The 12500-nt window shown below is 31.6% G+C and overlaps 2 protein-coding genes across 3 annotated transcripts in view; both read left to right on the top strand.

Moving 5' to 3' along the window:
• The window catches only part of lg08h10orf90 (linkage group 08 C10orf90 homolog), a 64263-nt gene extending 61620 nt beyond the window's left edge, over nucleotides 1-2643 (top strand). Inside the window, exon 11 of the mRNA XM_062055267.1 lies at nucleotides 623-2643. Coding sequence (XP_061911251.1) covers nucleotides 623-661 — 39 coding nt within the window. The 3' untranslated portion in view covers nucleotides 662-2643. The remainder of the gene's footprint in view (nucleotides 1-622) is intronic.
• A 2003-nt stretch (nucleotides 2644-4646) lies between these two features.
• Nucleotides 4647-12500, top strand: part of LOC133655326 (disintegrin and metalloproteinase domain-containing protein 12-like) — a 221493-nt gene continuing 213639 nt past the window's right edge. Inside the window, exon 1 of one of the 2 annotated variants that reach the window (XR_009826981.1) lies at nucleotides 4647-6432. Coding sequence is in view for 1 of the 2 variants with exons in the window: in XM_062055353.1 (XP_061911337.1) it covers nucleotides 6345-6432 (88 nt within the window). In the remaining variant the exon portion in view is untranslated. The remainder of the gene's footprint in view (nucleotides 6433-12500) is intronic. The other variant, XM_062055353.1, reaches the window with a different exon arrangement.

Genomic DNA, 12500 nt, shown 5'->3' with positions numbered 1-12500 from the left:
TGTATCCCTTGCAGACTGTATTGATATATATTGATATATAATGTAGGAAGCAGAATATTAATAACAGAAAGAAACAACCCTTTTGTGTGAATGAGTGTAAATGGGGGAGGGAGGTTTTTTGGGTTGGTGCACTAATTGTAAGTGTATCTTGTGTTTTTTATGTTGATTTAATAAAAAAAACAAAAAAAAAATACAAAAACAAAAACAAAAAAAACAAAAAAAAAACGATACCGATAATAAAAAAAAAGATAATTATATTACATTTTAACGCATATATCAGCCGATACATGCGTCTATTTGTGAATCTTGTTTATAATGCGTATCAGTGGTTTTCAAACCTTTTTCACCAAGTACCACCTCAAGAAAAAGACTTGGCTCTCCGAGTACCACCATAATGACCACCATTAAAGTACAGTAGTAGCCTAGTAGGCCTAAGTATTCATTAAAAACAAGTATATGTAATATTTGTGGCCACTTTAATTGAATATGGGAAAATAAAACACTTTGATTTAGTCAAGTATAGTTCTTTTGGCGTCTACTGTGATTATTACGGCATATGCTTGGTTTTTAGAACTGTACTGCAACATATAATATTTTGATGTACTCTTTTGTTTTGTTCTAGAAACTGTTGGATCAGATTCTACACAGAAGCAGCAGCTGAATGGCAGACAAATAGGAATGGAAATGAGTTTATACAGAAATACATAAGTTGTTTTTAAGTGATAATAATAAAAAAAAAATTAAAAAAAATGGCAGTATATTTTAATAATGGGCAGCAGCAAACTAAAAAACATACTAATTGAAGTATTTTAGCTTTCAGTTTTTGCTGTTTTCATGCCAGAAAATGTGAACATTCTGTGTCGTTTTTGTCCCATTTTGACTCAAAATGGAATCGTGTTGTGGACAAAAGTGTCGGGTCACATGGCTTTGACTCCGATTTGTCCATTGGTGAGGTCAGAGGTCACTAATGGTGGACCCGAGAGAGGCCCCGCCGGCTCCTGACGGGGCCCCTCCACACCAAACTCCTCCAGGCAGAAGCTAGCATGCAATCATCACGGAGTGCCAGATATTACTCGGCAAGATGGCGGAATGTGAACTCTTCTCCGCTCGCCATGTTAATGAACAGTGGACGCTTGAATGGCGCCTTTGTCAAAGCACACACACACACACAAACACACACACACACACACACACACACACACACACACACACATTCTTGTATTTTTTACCTTCTTGAGACCTCTGAAAAATACCTACCTCTTTAGGACCACCCTTGCTAGATATATAAAGATGTGTATTTACATCATTAATAATATATACATACTATGCAAATATAAAAAAGTTTGTTGTGAAAAATGGGTTGGAATTTTACATGAAAAATGTCCCAATTTCACAAGAAAAACTTAACATTTTGGCAGTGTTATAATAAAAGTCGTCATTTTACTCAACGCAAGTCCAAATTTTACAAGAAAAACTGAACATTTGTGCAATATTATGATAAAAGTTGGAATTTTACTCAATAACAGTCGCAATTTTACAAGAAAAGCTTAACATTTGGCAATTTTATGAAAAGAGTCGTAATTTTACTCAAAAAAAGTCACAATTTTATAGCAAAACTTTAAAATGTTGGCAATATTATAATAATAATCGGAACTTTACTTGGTAAAATGATGACAAAAGTCATAATTTTACTCCAAAAATTGTCACTATTTTACAAGAACGACAAAAACATTGGCAATAGTGCGATAAAAGTCAGAATTTTGTATGACAAATGTCACCATTTTGCATTAAAAGTAATAATTTTACATCAAAAAGTCATAATCGTGCAAGAAAATGTTGCAATATTACAGAAACTGAAAGAATATGAGAAATTGTTCCCAATTTTATAAGAAAAAAGTCATCATATTGTAAGAAAAAGACTGCTTTTAGTAAGAACATTTTAATTTGAATTTTTTGTGTGTAATTGGTTTTTAATCTTCATTATTTACTTCAAGTTATTGCAGTGTGTCTCTATATAAATATTTATTTTTAATTTTTATTAATTTTAGCCAAAGTGGCCGCATTTCAATTTTTTACACACACTTGTTATTTCATATGTTGACCAGAGGTGGAGCACTTTTAAAACCGACACACAGTCCATTTATCCATTTTCTACCGCTTGTCCCTTTTGGGGTCAATTTGAAAAATCCCTCCTTTTTAGTACCACCCTCATTTTGATAGATTTCACCACCAGGGGTGCTAATGAGACATTCTCTATTAAATGCAATGGTTTTCCGGATTGAGACCATGATTTATGTCCTAACTTGTTCACACCTCCTCATATGGAAGCTACTTTTCCTTGTTGATGTCTCAAGAAGAGTAGAAATACAAGAACACACACGCACACACACGATGCATCCTTCGACAACCCTTTTATTACACCACCAAATCATGAATTTTGCATGTCAGCGTGTTAAAATGACACATGCTTTAATTTGAAATTGAACAGGATGCGTTATTCATGAGGTTTGACTTGTATTGTGACTCAAAATGAGAAGAAAAGTGTAAAAATATGCAGATTTTGACACTTTTTGTGAAGCCAGTACAATCAAGTTAAGGGAGGCGGAGGCAGCCAATGATGAGATGCCAGCCTTCAGAATAAAATACAAAGAATTAAAAGAAAATTGCACTGTGCTTATTTTTGTTGCCTGCAGCCGTGCTGAAGTTTACAGCTTCATGGACTATTTCTTCTGTAACTATTCACAGTTGTTTTCTATGTTTTATGATACAAATATTAAATGAAAATAATATTTAATATATACACACAAAATCTCTTTTTTAAAACAGATTTTAAATAGCTGTTTATTTATTTTAAAATGTTTTGTACTATTTATATATTATAATATATACATATATTATATACAGATGTATTTATTTAAAATGTTTTGATTTATGTATTGTATTAAATAACTATAACTAATTTGACCAAATTTAACAAACAATGATTACTTCAAGCTCAGAATACTCAAAACAATACATAATATAGTAGAAAAAAATACAACCACAAGTTCAAACATCTGTCAATTTACTTTTCTTATTATTCAAATATTACGTTATATAAAAACATTTAAAAAAAATTTCAGTTTCAACCTGAAATATGCATGAATTATTTTGCTTCACGGGAGTGCAACTTTTTTTTTTTTTTACTTTTTGTTGAAATGAACTATTATTATTGATAATTATGTAATACAGTAATAATAATCTATAATTATATAGACATTTTGTTTATCTTAAAACCATCATATGTTTTTAAAATACATTACAACAAATTTGATATGGCTGTTTTTTTTTAAATTGTACTATTTATGTATTCAATTATAAGTAAATAAGCAAGATAAAAATGTTAACTTTCAGCTTAAAATATGCACACATTATTTATGTTTCTTGCATGGTAAAATCTTCAAAAGAACTATCAATACTTTAATTGATTGAATTGATGATTTGAGTATTTAAATAAATACATAATATAGTTGAAAATAATACAAACACATTACAAAACATCCAGCAATTTCTTTTTCTTACTGTTCAAATAATACAATCAATAACTACATGACAAAGTAACAAATTAGTTTTAGTTTCAACCTTAAATATGCATGAACTATTTTGTCAAATATTGGAAATAGCGCTCCTTTAAATTACATAGATACATAAATAAATCACTTTCTCTAATCTATTGTGTGAGTGTACCTAATATGGAGTCCCATGACAGGCGCAAAAATAAAATATAGTAAGTATACAAACTTTATTTCTGTGCAATTTTAGAGCCAATCAGAGGCGCTCTCAGGGCTAGATCGTTTTTACATTTTTATTTCTATTTATTGTTTTAATTGGTTTTACCCTTTAAAATCGTTTTTAATATATATATATTAGGGCTGCAACAACTAATCGATTAAATCGATGAAAATCGATTATAAAAATAGTTGCCGATTAATTTAGTCATCGATTCGTTGGATCTATGCTATGCGCATGCGCAGAGGCTTTAAATTTTTTTTTTTTTTAAATAAATAAATAAATAAACCTTGATTTATAAACTGCAACATTTACAAACAGCTGAGAAACAATAATCAAAATAAGTATGTGCCAGTATGCTGTTTTTTTTTCAATAAAATACTGGAAAGGATAGAAATGTAGTTTGTCTCTTTTATCCGATTATTAATCGATTAATCGAAGTAATAATCGACAGATTAATCGATTATCAAATTAATCGTTAATTGCAGCCCTAATATATATACACATATATATATATATTATTTATTTTTTTATTTTATTTTGTATTTTTTTTATTATTATTTTTTATTTGTATTTTTTTATTTGTATTTATTTTTTTATTATTATTTTTTTTTTTACATTGGTTTTATATTTATTTATTTTGTTTTTTATTCAGTCATTGGTGGAGCTAAGGATAGTATTTCAATCTTGTTTTTAACATTTTTGTGCAGCACTTTGGAAACATTTTTTGTTGTTTAAAAAGTGCTATATAAATAAAGTGGATTTGGATTGGATCCTTCACGCGCATGCGCAAACATAACTGCTTTCCGTCGCGCTATGGGTGAGGGCCGACATCCGGGCAACTGAGCTACATACGGGTTCTTCGAGCCATAGCAAGCAGACTGGCGTTGAAAACAAACCGTTGCCATTACTCTTTAACCTGTCGACCTACGCTGGTTAAACCCGTCATTCTGCCTCCAAAATGCCGAAAAACTGTGTTGTTTTTGGTTGTGCTAACCACAACCGGAAACAGGGAAAACAAAGGTTGTATTTTGTTCTGCCAAAGCGCGATAAAAGCCCACAGAGACGAGACAAATGGCTCGCAGCTTTACACCGGGAAAACGAGGACGGTTCTCACTGGAGTCCCCCAAAGTCCCGGGTCGTGTGTTCGGATCACTTCGTTTCTGGTAAATATAAGGAACAAAAATCCACCTTCTTAACCACAACTTGGCTATACCGTCCGTGCTAATGTTGTACTTGTTGAATTTTTACCTTATAACGTTCGACAGCTGAAGTTATTGTTGTACAAAAATAACATGCGGTATATACTATATGTCTATAGCCTAGCTAGCTATTTTCGAAAACCGGACAACGAGAGGATACCAAAGGCAGCATTAAGATGGACACCACCGGGAAAACGTAAGCCAGGGCGGCCAAAGAACACCTGGCGAAGAACAGTTGTACTTAAACAATACATGTAGCCCTCAAATCTCTCAATATTTTATACACTAACACTTGATCTTGTTGTTGATAACTTCCGCGTCTCTTTCTTAGTAGCGCGCAGGCTAAGCTAACTAGCAAGCTAAGCTAAGCCTGAGAAGCTTTAAAGTTCACTGAGACGAGTCTGACGCAAATAATACATTTTCGTTTTTTCACACGATATGCGAATAAGTTAAAATGCGTAAATGAAGGATTTAACGCCGACTTCCAAGCCACAACGCTCGTTAAATGCTTTTTCCGTCAATGCTGTGTTCGCTGTGAGCTGGTTTGTTTTCAACCAATTCCCGGTTGCTAGGGGATTGGTAGGCGGAAGTGACGTAGGTCCGCCCTCACCCATTCCATGTTTTAGGAATTTGACTCGTCAACATCCATCCATCCATTTTTCTACCGCTTGTCCCTTTTGGGGTCGTGATTAAAAAAATAACAACGTTTGTGTCGTCCAAAGTGTTTGAAAAACGAAACTCATTTGTGGAAAAATAGACCATTTAAAATAATTAGCGTGAAATGCCGAAAAGCGTATCAACTATGTCACTCAGAATCAAATACGATGAAAACGGCAGATTTAAATTAGAATAACTAATATGAATCAAAGCTTTTTTTAAATATTAAAAGCCTAATTTTGATTGTCAAATTAAATGGGGCCCTTATTTTGAAAAGCGACTGCGAAATGCATTCCCGTCTCCTCGCTACCTGCTTCCGGTTTCGGCGAAGGCGGACCAACCCGGCGAGCGCTAGGACCCTGCGGGGCTTCTCCGGTGAAGCACATGGCGCTCACAAGACAACTCTTTCGCTGTCATTCTTCCCGCGGAGCCGCAGCACCCCCGACACCTCCTCCTCCTCCTGCCCGCCCAGCACCGCCCTCACGTCGGCGACACTTCGGCGAGAACAGGCGTCTCACGGTCGGTGCTAAGTTGACCCAACTGAGGGACGCCTTTGGACTTTTTTTTTTTTTTTTTGGGAAAACCTCCCCAAGGAGGGGGGCGGGAGGGAATGGGAAGGGGAGGAGACGGGAGGAGAGGAGAGGGGGAGGCTCGTCAGCTGTTTTGGGTTCGGGTGATGGTTCGGCTCCACTGAACGCACATTAGTGGGTGAGCGCCATGCCGTCTTGGACTGTCAGCCCGCTCATGTGGACAACACTGCAGGCTCTGTTGTGCTGTGGGACCGTGGACATGGCACACGCTGCAGGTAAGAGGACAATGGCACACACACGTTGTGGATCAAGCAATGGCAAAACAACACAACTATTCATTTTTTTGGATGTGTATATATTTTGCACACTGGCAGTGGAAAACATGCATTTTGCATAAAGCACGACTGAAAACTGCACAAGTTCTGCAGAAAATGTGCTAAAGTGATGCAATGTTATGACTATACTTGTTTAAAGGGTGTATGCATCATCAAATAGTAATAAGATGAATGAATAAAATAACATGTTACTATGCAACACATATGATAATTATCTATGAATGAATGATCAAAAGAAGCAATGAATAAATGCATAAGATATTATTTTGATATTGTACACACCAGTACGAGTGTACGTATAATACATAAAACAATGAATAAATACTAAAGTACTGTGTTGTATTGAATGATTAAATAAATAAACAGTTAAATTATGACATAACAAAAGGAGGGATGATAGTAAACCATTTTTTAAAATGAATAAATGCAACAAGTTAATGAATTATAAATAATAAAAAAATACTATTAAATTAAATAATTGAATGATTAAATAAATTAATAGTTAAAGTATGACATAACAAAAGGATGAATGATAGTACAATTATTTTAAAAAAAGGAATAAATACCACAAGTTAATGAATTATAAAAAAACAACTATTAAATAAAATAATTGAATAATTAAATAAATTAATAGTTAAATTATGACATAACAAACAGATCAATGATAGTAAAAGTATTTAAAAAAAGGGAATAAATACCATAAGTTAATGAATTATAAATAATAAAAAATAATATTAAATAAAATAATTGAATGATTAAATAAATTAATAGTTAAATTATGACATAAAAAAGGATGAATGATAGTAAAATTATTTAATAAAAAAAGGAATGAATACCACAAGTTAATGAATTATAAATCATTAAAAAATACTATTAAATTAAATAATTGAATGATTAAATAAATTAATAGTTAAAGTATGACATAACAAAAGCATGAATGATAGTACAATTTTTTTTTTTAAAAAGGAATAAACACCACAAGTTAATGAATTATAAATAAAAAAAATACTATTAAATAAAATAATTGAATAATTAAATAAATTAATAGTTAAATTATGACATAACAAACAGATCAATGATAGTAAAAGTATTTCTAAAAAAAAGGGAATAAATACCACAAGTTAATGAATTATAAATAATAAAAAATACTATTAAATAAAATAATTTAATGATTAAATAAATTAACGCTTAAATTACAACATAACAAAAGGATGAATGATAGTAAAATTATACAAAAAAAGGAATAAATACCACAAGTTAATAAATTATAAATAATAAAAAAATACTATTAAATAAAATAATTAAATTATTAAATCAATTAATAATTAAATCATGACATAACAAAAGGATGAATGATAGTAAAAATATATATATAAAAAAAAGAATAAATACCACAAGTTAATGAATTATAAATAACAAAGAAATACTATTAAATAAAATAATTGAATGATTAAATATATTAATAGTTAAATTATGACATAACAAATGGATTAAAAAAAGGAATAAATACTACAAGTTAATGATTTATAAATAATAAAAAAAAAATACTATTAAATACAACAATTGAATGATTAAATAAATTAATAGTTAAATTATGATATAACAAAAGGATGAATGATAGTAAAATTATTTTAAAAAAGAATAAATACCACAAGTTAATGAATTATAAATAATACAACAATTATATATCAAATAAAATAATTGAATGATTAAATAAATGAATAGTTACATTATGACATAACAAAAGGATGAATTATAATACAATTATAAAAAAAAGGAATACATACCACAAGTTAATGAATTATAAATAATAAAAAAATACTATTAAATAAAATAATTGAATAATTAAATAAATTAATAGTTAAATTATGACATAACAAACAGATCAATGATAGTAAAAGTATTTCTAAAAAAAAGGGAATAAATACCACAAGTTAATGAATTATAAATAATAAAAAATACTATTAAATAAAATAATTTAATGATTAAATAAATTAACGCTTAAATTACAACATAACAAAAGGATGAATGATAGTAAAATTATACAAAAAAAGGAATAAATACCACAAGTTAATAAATTATAAATAATAAAAAAATACTATTAAATAAAATAATTAAATTATTAAATCAATTAATAGTTAAATCATGACATAACAAAAGGATGAATGATAGTAAAAATATATATATAAAAAAAAGAATAAATACCACAAGTTAATGAATTATAAATAACAAAGAAATACTATTAAATAAAATAATTGAATTATTAAATATATTAATAGTTAAATTATGACATAACAAATGAATTAAAAAAAGGAATAAATACTACAAGTTAATGATTTATAAATAATTTAAAAAAAATACTATTAAATACAACAATTGAATGATTAAATAAATTAATAGTTAAATTATGATATAACAAAAGGATGAATGATAGTAAAATTATTTTAAAAAAGAATAAATACCACAAGTTAATGAATTATAAATAATACAACAATTATATATCAAATAAAATAATTGAATGATTAAATAAATGAATAGTTAAATTATGACATAACAAAAGGATGAATTATAATACAATTATAAAAAAAAGTAATACATACCACAAGTTAATGAATTATAAATAATAAAAAAAATACTATTAAATAAAATAATTGAATGATTAAATAAATTAATAGTTAAATTATGATATAACAAAAGGATGAATGATAGTACAATTATTTTTTAAAAAAAAGGAGTAAACACCACAAGTTAATGAATAATAAATAATTAAAAAAATACTGTAACTTATGTTTATTTTAGTAGAATAATACATTCGTAAAACGCAGTTAAATCATAAAATGTATAAACTATGACTAAGTAAGTACAATAAAATATTTGGGTTTTTTTATTAGGTGCACAAGCTATTGGTGTTCACAGTAAAATAGCTGTTATTATTATAGTTTGTCCCCTTCAAGGCATACAAACCACCCACAATATTAGAAACACGCCTCAACCCCCCTTGATTGTTGCAGGTTAGGTTAAAGTGACATTTGAACATCCAGCTCTTTTACTGGATGATGCAGGTGTGCCTAATGAAATGGCTGCATGAACGCCTTCATGTGCTGCTTGATGTTACACACACACACACACACACACACACACACACACACACACACACACACACACACACACACACACACACACACACACACACACACACACACACACACACACACACACACACACACACACACACACACACCAGGCTGAGGATGAGCGTTCTCCTCTCTCACATCTTCCAGTCGCTCTCTCCAATCCTGGGAATTAATTAGGCGAGCAACAAGAGGCACCAAAAAAAAATGACGCCAGGAACTCATTCATTTATTCATCAAGAGTTCATAAGGAAGTTTGGCCTTGATGGCGCTTCTTTCCCGAGGCGCTCCCTCGTCAGCCAAAAAGTCGACTCCCATCGTTACTCCAACTGGCCCGCTTGTTTACCTGCTCCAAGCAGAGTTTGGATTTAACACGGCCATTAATTCATCAGTGCAGGGATCAAACGCAATATGTTTTCAACCCATTTATCCAAAGTATCAGAAAGAAGTCAACGTGTCGAGTGAAGTCTTTCCAGGGTTTGTGATGTTTTATGGCTTATTTTTTCCCCCCAGTACCATTGAATCAGTTTTTTGATTCGATAATTTTTTTAAGTGTCACCTTAATTTCTTGAAAAAGCAAAGGATTTCAACAACAATGGGAAAATACATACCGTATTGATGTTTTATTCATTTTATACAGCACCGACTTGCAAGTAGACACTTGAGGGCAGTAAAACACATACTTAGAGCTGATTGGCAATTTTTTTAAAGTTTTTTTTTTAAACAACTAAGGCTGTCAAACCGTTGTTGAAAAATAAATCAAATTAATCACACTTTTAAAATTTGATTAATGGTGATTCATAACTTTAAAATAATCATGATTAATCACTGTTAATACTTTTTTTTTTTACATCATTTGAAGTAACTTAAAAAAAGGCCCTGATATTTCGACAACAATGCAATTTCATTGTCAGAAAGTCATACACGAATAATTAAAAATATATTTTTTTAAAAATACCTCAAAATGTTGACAAAATTCAATACATTTTTTAAATGTTTTACTTGAATAATCGTCATTTATTAACAGTTTGTTTTGAAGAGCACATTTTGAACAATTTCTCAATGATATTACAAAAAAACAAGTTGCTAAAGTACAAACCCCGTTTCCATATAAGTTGGGAAATGGTGTTAGATGTAAATATAAACGGAATACAATGATTTGCAAATCCTTTTCAAGCCATATTCAATTGAATGCGCTACAAAGAAAACATATTTGATGTTCAAACTCATGAACTTTATTTTTTTTTTTGCAAATCATTAACTTTAGAATTTCATGGCTGCAACACGTGCCAAAGTAGTTGGGAAAGGGCATGTTCACCACTGTGTTACATGGCCTTTCCTTTTAACAACACTCAGTAAACGTTTGGGAACTGAGGAGACACATTTTTGAAGCTTCTCAGGTGGAATTCTTTCCCATTCTTGCTTGATGTACAGCTTAAGTTGTTCAACAGTCCGGGGGTCTCCCTTGTGCTATTTTAGGCTTCATAATGCGCCACACATTTTCGATGGAAGACAGGTCTTGACTACAGGCAGGCCAGTCTAGTACCCACACTCTTTTACTATGAAGCCACTTTGATGTAACACGTGGCTTGGCATTGTCTTGCTGAAATAAGCAGGGGCGTCCATGGTAACGTTGCTTGGATGGCAACATATGTTGCTCCAAAACCTGTATGTACCTTTCAGCATTAATGGCGCCTTCACAGATGTGTAAGTTACCCATGTCTTGGGCACTAATACACCCCCATACCATCACACATGCTGGCTTTTACACTTTGTGCCTATAACAATCCGGATGGTTCTTTTCCTCTTTGGTCCGGAGGACACGACGTCCACAGTTTCCAAAAACAATTTGAAATGTGGACTCGTCAGACCACAGAACACTTTTCCTCTTTGCATGAGTCCATCTTAGATGAGCTCAGGCCCAGCGAAGCCAACGGTGTTTCTGGGTGTTGTTGATAAACGGTTTTCGCCTTGCATAGGACAGTTTTAACTTGCACTTACAGATGTAGCGACCACCTGTAGTTACTGACAGTGGGTTTCTGAAGTGTTCCTGAGCCCATGTGGTGATATCCTTTACACACTGATGTCGCTTGTTGATGTAGTACAGCCTGAGGGATGGAAGGTCACGGGCTTAGCTGCTTACGTGCAGTGATTTCTCCAGATTCTCTGAACCCTTTGATGATATTACGGAGCGTAGATGGTGAAATCCCTAAATTCCTTGCAATAGCTGCTTGAGAAAGGTTTTTCTTAAACTGTTCAACAATTTGCTCACGCATTTGTTGACAAAGTGGTGACCCTCGCCCCATCCTTGTTTGTGAATGACTGAGCATTTCATGGAATCTACTTTTATACCCAATCATGGCACCCACCTGTTCCCAATTAGCCTGTTCACCTGTGGGATGTTCCAAATAAGTGTTTGATGAGCATTCCTCAACTTTATCAGTATTTATTGCCACCTTTCCCAACTTCTTTGTCACGTGTTGCTGCCATCAAATTCTAAAGTTAATGATTATTTGCAAAAATAAAAATGTTTATCAGTTTGAACATCAAATATGTTGTCTTTGTAGCATATTCAACTGAATATGGGTTGAAAATGATTTGCAAATCATTGTATTCCGTTTATATTTACATCTAACACAATTTCCCAACTTATATGGAAACGGGGTTTGTACACCAATAAATAATGGACTAAACTAGACTTCCTTTAAACAGTTGCTTGGCAATCTAGCTTCCGCGGTTAAGGTAAAGGAGCACTTGTGGTCAACATAAATTGTTTGATTAATCTGCTTTTATACATGATTAATGCAATCATTTTTTGTGATTAATCGCAAAAACGTGTTAACTTTGACATCCCTAATTACCATCATTGACAGAAAC

The sequence above is a fragment of the Entelurus aequoreus genome, linkage group LG08 (genome assembly GCF_033978785.1).
Source record: "Entelurus aequoreus isolate RoL-2023_Sb linkage group LG08, RoL_Eaeq_v1.1, whole genome shotgun sequence".
Taxonomy (NCBI): Eukaryota; Metazoa; Chordata; class Actinopteri; order Syngnathiformes; family Syngnathidae; genus Entelurus; species Entelurus aequoreus.
This window is presented reverse-complemented; position numbering and strand designations above follow the sequence as displayed.